At 34.4% G+C, this 12,684-nt stretch overlaps 1 protein-coding gene across 2 annotated transcripts in view; it reads left to right on the top strand.

Moving 5' to 3' along the window:
* Positions 1-1,219: 1,219 nt before the first annotated feature.
* Positions 1,220-12,684, top strand: part of LOC110032399 (ankyrin repeat, PH and SEC7 domain containing protein secG) — a 54,448-nt gene continuing 42,983 nt past the window's right edge. For both annotated transcript variants that reach the window (XM_020736025.1, XM_020736024.1), the window contains exons 1-4: positions 1,220-1,367; positions 1,494-1,556; positions 1,640-1,810; positions 12,353-12,484. In XM_020736025.1, coding sequence (XP_020591684.1) covers positions 1,337-1,367; positions 1,494-1,556; positions 1,640-1,810; positions 12,353-12,484 — 397 coding nt within the window. In that variant the 5' untranslated portion in view covers positions 1,220-1,336. The remainder of the gene's footprint in view (positions 1,368-1,493; positions 1,557-1,639; positions 1,811-12,352; positions 12,485-12,684) is intronic.

The following is a 12,684-nucleotide window of genomic DNA, read 5'->3' on the forward strand; positions in this document are numbered from 1 at the left end:
GCCCCGCGCCTTTGTTGCGTCGTTAACGCACCACCGCCACCGTCCACAGCCGCCCACCGCCCTCAGCCGTTTACCGCCCGCCACCGCCTCCATTGCCACTGTCACTGCCAACCGCATGCCCGCCACCCACTACCTGCTATCTGCTCGCCCATAGTAATGCTTCGTGTTAGGTGGAGCAAGGTAAACGATGTATACATCATGGGTGGCATAACTTAACACTAGAGCCCACGTGGATCACCTCATTTTATAAAAAGTGTAGTTTTTTTACTTAAAAGAATAAAAAATGTCCAACTAAATATATTTAATATTTTTTGTTTTTAAAAATATATGAATCATAACAGTATCAAACATGTTTTTCTAAAAATAGATTATAATAAAAATAAAAATAAATAATAAATATTGATCCCAAAGAGGCCCTTAGTTTTATTATAAACTTATTGAAATTTATTTAATTTTTTTTGCTAAAATTGTGTTGAGATTTACACTTAGAGACAAAAATACGAAATGAATATATCCGTGATGGGGTTGGTGTAGCTCCTGTGACAACAAAATTAGAGAAAATCGTCTTAGATGATTTGGTCACATTAAACTTTGACCATCTGATGATCTGTTAGATTCGACTTATGTTAAGAAAGGCAGAGGTAAACCTAGGAAGACTTGGGCTTATTGTATAATTTATTAGAATTAAATGAAAATATAACACTAAATAGGACTCAATGGGGAAAAATGATTCATGTAACGGCCCCCACATAGTGGGATTAAGATTTTGTTGTTGTTGTTGTTAAAATTGGGTTGAGATCGTGTGTATTTATATACATAAAATTTCAATGTGGAATCAATATTTTTTATTAACATGCACCAATCTCTGCACAATTTTAACAACAACAACAAAGGCTTAATCCCACTACTTGGGGTCGGCTACATGAATCATTTTTCTCCATTGCTTCCTATTTAGTGTCATATTTTAATTTAGTTCTAATAAAATTTAGTTCTAATTAATACAATAAGCCCAAGTCTTCCTAAGTTTGTCGCCCAAGTCTTCCTATGTTTACCTCCGACTTTCTTACTATAAGTCCAATCTAAACATCTACTCCTAATGGACCTTTTCATCTACTTTTGTACATCACAATAGCTATGTCAACCCTATCACACAAATATTCATTTGGCATAAATCTCAACACACTTTTAGAAAATAAAAAGAAAAAAAAAATTTCAATAATTAGAATCTGAATCTTCGATTCTCGACCCGATCGGAACTGAACTCCAGTGCCCTCCCAAGGCTACTTCGTCTTCTTCATACCCTGCGCGGCGCTCCCCTCGGCCCCTCCACAGAATAATGTCCTCCGACGCTTCCTCTGCCCTAGCAGGTCGATCCGATCAATTCCAAAAGAACGAGGCCATCTCTTTCTTTTATCGATATGATTGTTGCTATTTTGTTTTCGTTCCCTCCGTTGTTCACTTTCTTGCTTCGTTTGGTTTCGCCTTTGACTCAGTGAGAGAGAAGGTGAAGAAGTTTCTCGATGCCGCGCAAAAGGGAAAACTCGAGCTTTTCAAAAGTGAGTGTTTGTTCCTTGCAATCTTTACAACTTGCAGTTCTTCTCTTTTCTCTTGCAATGCGATGTTCTTGATGTTGTTGCAGAACTGGCAATGCAGCTGGACGAAGGAAAGGGGCTGGCGAGGACCGTGGCTGATGTGAAGGATGCGAACAATAGAACGGCTCTTCACTTTGCAGCAAGGGATGGGAGGACTGAGGTCTGCAAGTACTTGTTGGAAGAACTGAGGCTTGATGCTGATGTGAGAGACGATGACGGTGTGATTCCTTTGTCCTGGGCTTTACCATGTTTTGAGATCCTTAGCTTTTTTTTGGGGGGGGGGGGGGGGGGTTTTTGTAGATTGACATTCATAGGAGCAATAATAACTGTGTCTTTAGTGTTAGTTACTTGCTCTGGCTGTGAACCAAAAGCAAATTATGTGCTGCCTGGCATCATTTTACATTCAGATTTTTTAGATTTATTAAGTATTTGTTATGTTAGATGATCTAGAAGAATCATTTCGGCTATTTATTCTTCTTCTGTTGAGGAAAATGGTAAACTCGCTTCTCGAATACCCAAAAAAAAAAAAAAAAAAAAAGAACTAGGACTGCTTTTAATCCTTCTATGTGGATCAGAGAGGCCTCTTTAACTATAGAAGCGCCCTACATCTTCCATCACAAAATTCTCCTATTTTATTGAGGGGATGTTTGTTCGATTTGAAGAGGGAGTGCACTACATTCCTTTTGCAGGAGTTTTGAAAATTCAGGCTTTGGTTGAAAGAATTCCAAATACAGTGTAAAATGGGAACGTATTAATAGTTCGTTTTTTGTATATTTAGAATTTGTTGGATTTAAGAAAATTACAAATACACATCTCTATGTAAAGTGTTATTGGCTAATGCAGTCATTCGCCGCTGTTGCCTGCCTATCGACCATTGGTAGCCGCCCCCCCCTGTCTGTTGCCATTCACCTCGCCCGACATCTTTAGTTGCCACCCACCTTAGGCCACCACCGTGAGCTCTCGTTGTCGCTCATTGATGGATTTTGCCCTTCACCGCTAATAATTTATGTAAGACCTAATGTACTTTGAAATACATCATTTTTTTTCACTTTAAATAAAAAAAAAATGAAGTCGTACTTTTATTTTACACTAAACAAACCAACCTCAAAGTATTTCAAATACAATACATTACTTCTGTATTTTGTTCATTTTACACCGCATTTCATTTTCGGCAAACCAAACATCCCCTAAATCAAAAACTTTTGGCACAAAGCTTTGGCATTTGAAAGATTCTCATGTGTTTTGTGTAGTGATTATGCAATTTGTGCGTCCCCTCTAGAAAACGGTCAACATTTTTTTTTTGGATCTATTTAATGTTTCTTATTATACTTTTAAAATTTTTTAGTACATCTTCTATTAAATGGACCATATGATTTAGCTAGTTGATACCTATTAATGGGAATGTGATAAAATTGCTTCTTAAAAATGACATAAAACTATCTATTATCCATAATTTTTTTAATAAAATAAATCTTCAATGTTATCTTAGGCTCTTATGTAGATTTAAATTTGATGTTGAATGCATCAATCTATCTTATACAATTTATATGCACCAAAGGCTTATGTTTGGACCCCAATTTTTAAATTGTAGGGATGTCTATCAAGGAAACAAATAACGAGAAGATGTTTGGACCCCAATCTCAATTTCTCATTCTTTGTTTCTTTGATAGGGTGAATATCACCTTATGATTTCGATTGAGGCCCTTTGCGAAGTTGATTTACTAAATATGTTTAACCAACTAGCGTTAACTATTTCACTACATATGGAACATTAAGGTTTCCCGGTGTGATGGTTTTAGGTAACCTTGGCATGTTCTTACCAACCAAACTGATTCCTCAGCCTTTGTGTGTTGGCGATTATGTTAGGGTGATGGCTTTGTAGTAGAGTCAACACATCGGTTTTCATGTTAGTAACTACACTTGAACAAAGCCATTTAGAATGTATCATCACTACAAATGACTAACCTAAGCATCTAGGCAGCCTAAGGAGGGTTTTGGCCATCAAGGCTCAGCCACATCTACTTAGTCCAATATGGGAAGTTTAGAAATTTTTGTATCCTAAGCTTGTCTTGCTTAGCCCACCAATAGAATTGTGGATTGTTGCTGGGAAGGCTAGCCACATTTGGCATCCCTTCAACTCGAGTGTTGGTTAAGGCATTCAAAATGCATCACATGATACTCGGTAAAAGAAGAAAGAAGTTCCTAGACAAGAAACAAATTTTTTTAGTATTATTAGTTGATTGAGCAATAACAAGACGTACTATTCTCAATGTAGGTGCTTGAGAAGGCTATGAGAGAAAAAATACACAAGTGGTCGAATTAAAATTTTGTATCTTTATGGGGAAATCTTTCCTAAAATTCTGGTTGGCTTGTCTCTCTAATACTCATGAGATAGACCTAATTAGCCTATTGAGGTCGAGCACATGGCTTATCCTAGTGAGAAATAATAAGGACACATTCTTCTTTGAACTAGCATGTCAAACTGTGGGTGTTTGGGAGTTACTTATTGCATACTCTTTCTAGGTGGCGCTTGCAGGGCCTGCTAGAAAAATTTGAACTTTTAGATAATAAGAAACTCACATATGCATATAAAAGAATTTGAGGTAGTTTGTGTTCCAATCTTAGGGCCATTCATCATGGCCTTATAATTTGGAAGACTCAAGCACATTGACCTCCTTGATGATGAATGTTGGATCTATTTTGATCAACTTTTTTGCTTTCTTCTATTGCTTTAATGTGATTTCTCTGCTCTTCATAGTACTAGGTAACTATATTAGATGTTTTTGTGATTTAAACATGTGTAAGAAAGAAAAAATAACTCAATATTTTTGGACGCTTACATATTGGGACACCTCATCACTCTCTTCCTAAATATTCCAATGTGTCCTGCATGTATTTATTGTTTTATTTGCACCATGCTCGAGCCATCTTATGAGAGGGGGTGATAGTTGCATGGATTTGGTCTGATTTGTTGTTGATTTTCATTGGAGTGATGGTTTGGACATCTAATGCGGGCGAGCAAGGTGCCCCCCTTATGATGATGGACAGTGTTGTCTGGTAGTTTTTGAGGTTGAATGATAGATCTCTTGGTTATGACTGATTTTTGTGACAAACTTTTACTTGTGAAGCTTTATGATAATCTTGTTGGTTGCCCCTGCTTGTCTGTTTGTTTATGCTCGGTTAACTTAAAACAACTTAAGGTTTACCCCATAGTCTCCAGAAATGTTCCTAGCTTCTTGTCAAATTAAATTCCATTGTTATTGATGATTGTCAACAAAAGACTGTTGTAGGCAAGTATTTGTGACTAAAAGAACTTTACTACCAAAGCAATAGTTGATTTTGTAAATGATTTTCACTTGACCCACTAATTGCTGTAATTGATTAGAACCAATGAGAAGTGCCTTTGAACGCTCCCCAAAGGCAGGGAATTGACGAAATCTATCCCTTATATGGTGAGCATACATAGGCTAGCGATTAACTGTAGTTATTAACTTTTGTGGTAATGTTGGATGGGCTTGGCATCTTGTGGCATACCTTGCATTTTGTTTTAGATTGAACCATGATGGACTTTATTTGATGATCTTTTCAACAATGATTTACTTTGCCGAATGATTGTGTCACTCGTCAACTTGTACTTCTAGTACTTCCTTTACAAATGGTGAGAGGCAACAAAATGAAACTTTAAAGAAGCTTTTGTGTTAGAACATGCAGTCAAACAAGAAATACTCGACCATTCGATGTCTAATTGACCTAGTGAAATCACGACCAATTGACATTGACCCGTTGTAGATTTAACTTTTGATAAGAGTGAACCATCGAGGGGCATCCTCTTCTTGCATGATCTATGACTTCTTTGTGGTTAGTGAGCTGAGCCTATGAGTAGAAGTGGCATAAAGGTTGCTATACTTTGATGTTGCCAATTTTTGTCTTGGTGATATTCTATCTCAAAATGATCAAACTTCACAATCTCAATTCTCAGACTTGCCTACTAATGGAATCATGAACTTCATTAGTTCCCAAAACATAATTGATGACCAACTGAGAATCATCTTGGAGTACGAGCTTCTTGATATTGATTTTAGTAACAAGACAATTAACTTCTATGGCAACTTCATTCTCCATCTAGTTGTGAGTGATGTTGAAGTTAGGCAATTGACACAATTGAGAATGATCGACTGTAGACTCCTAAGGTCTACTGCTATGTTTTTCTAAGCAACATTAATTAAAAAATTAAGCAATTTTGTTGACCTTCACATGATTTGATTTTTAATAATGATGTGGGGTAGTAACCCTATATCATATCCATTGAGCCGATCACTTGGTGAAGCGATCAGGCAGTATATGCTTTCAAAGGACCTAAAAGAGAGGCTTGAGTTGTTATTAATATGTTTTATGGAGAGGTTTAACTTTTTTTTAGTGTGTTCACCACCTTATCCATTATTGGTTACATCATTCAGATTCTCTTAGAGAGTGGCTGACAAAATATTTGGATAGTCGTTTCTTATTTTCTTTTTAAACCAATAATGAATTGACTCTTGGGTTGTTAACTGCTAATTAAACCTATATAGATTCCCTTTTACAAAAATTATTTAGAAATGAAGAAGAGGTGAGATATTGTTTGAACAATATCTAGTGAACTCTAATCTTGCATAAGATAATGAAAAATGACGAACTTTGCTCGGTTGATTGGGAGATAAATTGGGTTGGGTCAATACTTTTCTTCAAGCTTTATGATCCAATTAATTGTGGAGGCGAGGCATCCATGACCTGTATATATGGGTTTTTAGAGATGGCATTAAAACTTTATATATATGTATGTATGTATGAGTGTGTGTGTGTGTGTGTGTGTGTGTGTGTGTGTGTGTGTGTGTGTGTGTGTGTGTGTGTGTGTGTGTGTGTGTGTGTGTGTGTGTGTGTGTGTGTGTGTGTGTGTGTGTGTGTGTGTGTGTGTGTGTGAAGATTAGTCTACTAAATTAGGAGAACAAAGGAAAAAGAATTCACATTTTGCTCCATGGAAATTCCTCTTTCTCCACATTTTCCTAGAGCATTTAAAGAAATTATGAATATGCATTTAAATGATAGCTCATTAAATAACTAATCTTGCACGGCTTGATAGGTTCCTTTCTTTACTTTGCGGTTTATTCAGGGTTTTAGTTAGCTTATAATATTAATTATAAATAGTCCCTTATATTTTCTAATTGAAATCAATTAATGAAGCGAATGTTTCCTTTAGTTCATCTATGATTCTCCTCTCCTCTTTATACCAATCAAAATCTTGTATTCCTTGCTTTTTCAAGGTACAGAAAGATGCCAAAGTAAGAGAAATAATAACTTTGCTATTTCAACTATTGATTGCATCCATCGAGGGAAGATCCGAGGCTTGTAGCTATTGTTAGAATTTCTTGTTTGTGTCAAACAATGATTCTATTCGGTCTTTTATTCCAAAATCTAATTAGCACAAAGGTTTGCAACCGTACATAAAAGGAGGAGGTTTGTTTTACTTTTTCGGTTGGTAACCCTAACTTTCTAAACAAATTCCTTTTGTATGCTAGGTCAAAAGTTTTATATAGCAACTTAAAGTCTTTTTGGCCAACCAAATTATATTCTTCTTTTGATTAAGAGTATTCAAAATCTACCCTAGACAACTTACATTGTGATCCCTTTTATTAAGAAAGCTAAACTGCCATAGTCTATTATGTTAAGTTTAGGATCATAATTTGATTTCAGATTAATAGGTTCTCAATTTGCAGGTATTGTGAGAAACCCTTAATATGATGGGAACTATAATCTCACATGAAGATCATGCAAGGCTATAAAGCATCCAACTACATTGTGGGAAGCCACCATTTTTGCCACAGAGAATAATGACGGTAGACTCAAAATATAACTAAGAAACATAACAAATCTTTTTGAGCAAGATGATCCTCTTAACTTAAACTTTCAAAAATAGAAGGTTTTGGTTGCAATCAGAGTTAGCGGTGTAAACGAGCCAAACACGAGGCTCGTGCTCGTGCTCGTGTTCGGCTCATTAATAAATATGAGTGTTCGTGTTTGACTCCTTTATATTTCGAACAAAAAAAATTTGTTCGTGTTCGACTCGTTTGCTTAGCAAGTCTAACACGAGCTGTTCACGAACAAAGAGTCGTTTGACAGTCCTAGTCACGCAACCGTAGAGTGTTAAAGATTAGGACGAGATTTAAATCTTATTATTTATATTAAAATATCATTCAAATATAATTTAATATATTTTTATTTTATTTTTTAATTAATAATTTTAATTGATTATAAATCTTTGTAGTCTTGTTGTCAATTAAATTTTTTAAAAATACTACTCATCAATTTTAGCGAACGAATCGAACATGAGCTTCTTAACGAGCTAAACACTAATTGTTCTCGAACAACGAGTCCTTTTGACAACCCTAATCGGAGCAAAGGCTCCTATTATTCTAGGAGTGGATGAAGATAACTTGGTCCAACCATGATCCCAACCTCCTTGAAGTTTTTTTGGGGTTGCCTTTTTATAGTGGAGCAATATCTGGAAAAGTTAGACAATAAACTAGTAGTATTTGTTAAACTAAAACATCTACTTTATATAAATATAGTATTGTATTGAAATTCATTATACTTGTTTAATAAATATATTTACACTATCTCATGTGGTGGAACTCCATAGTTAATTTCCATGAACAAATAGAAATCCAATGGTCATAGGTTAAAGGTAACCTAGATCTTGATTTTATTCCATTGGCCATTCCAAAAATCAATGGATTTGATTGCAACTAATGAGATAGAATTAAGAATAGTATATGAAAGCACACAATAGAATTTTGAATGTAAGTTCTTTTTATTAAGAGTTTCATTACAAATGTGTTCAATTTTTATGAAAGATGTGATGGGCTTGCGTGATGGTCCCTGATGACATCTAAAACTCCTTTGAATCAACAATATTATGAAGGCTAGCTCCAAAGTTATTGCAATTAAAGAAAGAGATAAGATCTAAACTTGGTCTAAAAGGAACTGGTCCAAAGAATGAGAAGGGAAAGAAGACAAATGGTGATAAAAAGATTGACAATCAATTATATTTTTCCCATTATAAATTTAAGAGGCGTGGTAGCTACACATGATGGAGGATCTATCATGAATTGTGTGCTAAGAGAAATGTAGAAAACATGAAAACAATGTCAATTATTAGAAAAGAATAAATTGAGATTAAGGAGATATAAAACTTTGATCCAAATATTGTTTAGAGGGACACAATAAAAGCTATAATAGAGCAATGAGGAACCTTTTCAATTTTGTGTAGGTCAAATAGATTGTTTTACCACCATTTTGAGCGAGGAAGCAAAACAAACCCAGTTTTAGAAGTTTTGGTACAAAGCCATTTGGCTAAAAACCAACTCATACCTAAAAGCCTGCCTCGTGGATTGGACTGGCAAGGAATGAGAGTGCTAGGCTATGGAAGTTTAGAAACTAATATGAGTGTATTCAAGGTTATACAATAGAGAAAACACGATGCGTTCAATCATCAATTAACTCTAAAAATTAGGCCCAATATTGAAAAAATCAAATATAACTCTTTTGGCAACAAGGGGGCAGTTTTCCTCTAGTTTTGTTCCCTCTTGGTATTGGACTACTATTATTTCTACCCAACACCAGTAGTTTCTTTCTCTATTTGGATTGCTATTAATGTATTATTTCCATTGAGCGGAGGATAATATTTTGCTTCTACTTTCCAATATTTGGTACATACTATCTTTCCTACCTTAGCTCATGATTGCCCCTTTTGGTCCACATGCTTGCCTATATAATTGGGTATCGTCACTCTTTCCATGCAATAAGAAATCCATAGGATCCCTCGTCTCTATAATATTCTACTTGTCTTTCTTTCTTTCATTTCAATAAGTTATCAAAGCTATATTCTTTGATCCTTCTTGCCCTTTTACTTCTTTAGTCCTCCATCTTATCTCTATATTGTGTAATGGACAAATACATAATGGCTTTTGATAAGAGCATCTCATCTGACGCCATCTCCAGCCAAGAAGCATTCACTGATGACAACTTTATTGGTAAAGAAAGCTTCTTAAATCTGTTAGTTATTGGGCATGGCTTGACCTTCATTGGCTCATGGTTGCCCCCCGTGGTCTACATGTTTGTCTATATAATTGCGTACCATGGCTCTTTCACTGCAGTAAGAAATCCATAGGATCCCTCGTCTCTATGATATTCTACTTGCCGTTCTCTCTTTTATTTCAATAAGTTATCAGAGCCATATTCTTTAATCATCCCGCCCTCTTACTTCTTTAGTTTTCCATCATATCTCTATATCGTGTAATGAACAAATACATAATGGCTTTTGAGAAGAACTCATTTGGTCAGGAAGCTTTCACTGATGACAACCTTATTGGCAAGAAAGCTTCTTAAATCTGTTAGTTATTGGGGATGGTTTGACCAGACAAAGCTTTTTCAATTGACTTAATCAATTGATATTCATTAGTGATAAAGGAAAACAAGATTACGTCACTACTAGTACCGTTCATTCTTAAAAGGAAGATCCGAGGTTTAGGTCTTAAAAATTTAAATAATATGATAACGCGTGCTCATCAAAATTATCTACAATGAAATTGTTCAAACTTTTATGTTTTATGAGACTAACAAAAAAAATCCAAGATGTTGCAAAAGAAATATGCTCGGAGAATGAAAATACCACCAAGTTACTGGAAATTCCATGATCTTGTCATCAAGGTGATCTCTCTTTTACTCAGTATCATTATGCTCTCACTTGATGTTCCTATCACTAGATGTTTTTGAACAAATCCAAACCACTAACATAGGAACAATAGCTAAAAAAGGTATATATTTAACCACATTTAAATAAAAAAATGAAAATTCTCAATTTTTGATTGTGCATTTGGGTGCATCTAATCATATGATAGGGGATGACTCTTTATTCCATGAAATGCATCATTGCCCCAAGAACTACATTGTAATAATTGCTAATTGACTGTTGCCTTTAAGTAATGGGTATTTACAAAATCTACATCTACGTGCACATGGTTCTAATTTATATTTTCTTGGTTGCCAAATTTTCTCGCTATTTATAATTTAGCAAAAAAAATGTAGAACTTTGTTACTAAAATTTTCCATAATCATTGTGAATTCCAGGATGCTGTATTAGGTAATCATGATTAATTAAGGTTATTAGTTAATGTGAAAATTATAAGTTGGGAATTTTTCTCACTAATATATGCATTTAGAGAATGTCAAAACTGAAAAGAGGGAAATGAAGTGACATATCAAATGAAGTTAGAGAAAACCTATTGAAAATTTATCACTAAAGTTATAAGAGCTCTGCATGCAAGCGAACGAAGGACAATATTTTCTTAAGTGAATTTGGAGACCTAAATGATAAAATACTCCAAAATAATCAATCATATTTGATTACTTTCCTATGGATATAGCAATTCAATATTATTCATCTGTGATGCCATAACATGAACTTTATCAACCATATGCCAGGTTCGATGAACATTCCTACTAAACTTGTTGTATTTATCTACAAGAGCGAAAGCCCAAAATAATCCTTCGACTATCAACAAGTGACCAATTTAGTCCTGAAATTTCAAAGCGCTCCACTTTAGTTCCAAGCTATTAAAAGTTGATTTAAATTAGTCCCTAGGATTAATTTTATGGTCAAAGTTAATACTAACACTTAACTTTGAAGGTCTTTTAGGAATGCAAATTTTAAATAAATTTTTTTATTATTATTCTATTTTCATATGTAACAAATTATTTAGATTTATGAATGAGGGTAAATTTTCCTTTTGTGAAGTAAATAATCAAATATAGTTATCCATCTTTATTGAATTTGAATACTTACTTTATCAATAGAATCAAAATAAGCCCAAAATAGAAAGAATTAATTACTTAAACAAATAGAGTAATAATTAAAATACTTTATTACGTATGAAATAGAGTAATAATAAAAAAAAAATTTTCTCTGAAATTGTTATTCCTAAAGTACCCTCAAAGGTAATGGTTGTTGTTAACTTAGAACCATGAAATTCAACCTACGGACTAATTTGGATCAATTTTTAATAGTTTTGAACAAAATTTGAGTAATTCAAAATTTGAGGTCTAAAGTGGTCACTTGTTTATAGCTGGAGGACTATTTTGGGCTTTTGCTTTTAACTGCAATTTTAGCTTCTCTGCCCCACCTACGAAGCACAAACAATTACGTGGACATGACACATACAATACAAAACAGGAGTGCAATGTAATCGTGAATAGCACAAAAAGCTGTTGAAAGTAATACTAATTGACCCAACATACTCGTCATCTTGATTATAAGCATCTTGGTAAAATGAATGCACTCTTCAAAGTAAACTTCCGTTATTATCAGTAAAAAAAAATCGTTTGTTAAGTTGGCTCATAAAAAAAAAAATTATATTTTCATCATCATCATGTCTTTTGTCTGTGATATGGTGTCTCAACTGTGTCAGGGTGTGTCCTGACCATGTTAGACTATTTTTTCTTGGAATAAAAAAGTATCATACATGATTTTTCAGGTCTCAGTGTTTTGAAATTTCTGTACGCTCTTCATGACCATATTTAACGATCAGTTTGTTTATTGTATACAATCACAAGCATTGTTACATGTTAGTATTTAATTTACTTCCATGCATTCCTTCATATTATATCTCCATACTTGGAATTATTTTTGTTGCCTTTGCAAGTAACTCTTTTTAGTTATTTTCTAACAGGTGAAACTCCACTTATCCATGCGTCTCGTCAAGGACATTTTCATACTGTGAATTATCTCCTTGAACATGGAGCTGATCCTTCAGCTTCTAGTGAATTGGGGGCCACTTCTTTGCACCATGCTGCTGGACTTGGTCTGTTTACTTTTCCTGATGAAACATTAATTTTAATTATTTAGATAAAATTTAATTTTTCATTAACGCATATCTATAGAATCTTGTGTACTTAAATCTGTACACTTTTTTTCTTGTCGCATTTACATACATAGCACCTAATTCCGATGTATTTACATGTATAATACCTAAATATTACTTTTTACATTTATACCACTCAA

The sequence above is a fragment of the Phalaenopsis equestris genome, unplaced genomic scaffold (assembly GCF_001263595.1).
Source record: "Phalaenopsis equestris unplaced genomic scaffold, ASM126359v1 Scaffold000938, whole genome shotgun sequence".
Taxonomy (NCBI): domain Eukaryota; kingdom Viridiplantae; phylum Streptophyta; class Magnoliopsida; order Asparagales; family Orchidaceae; genus Phalaenopsis; species Phalaenopsis equestris.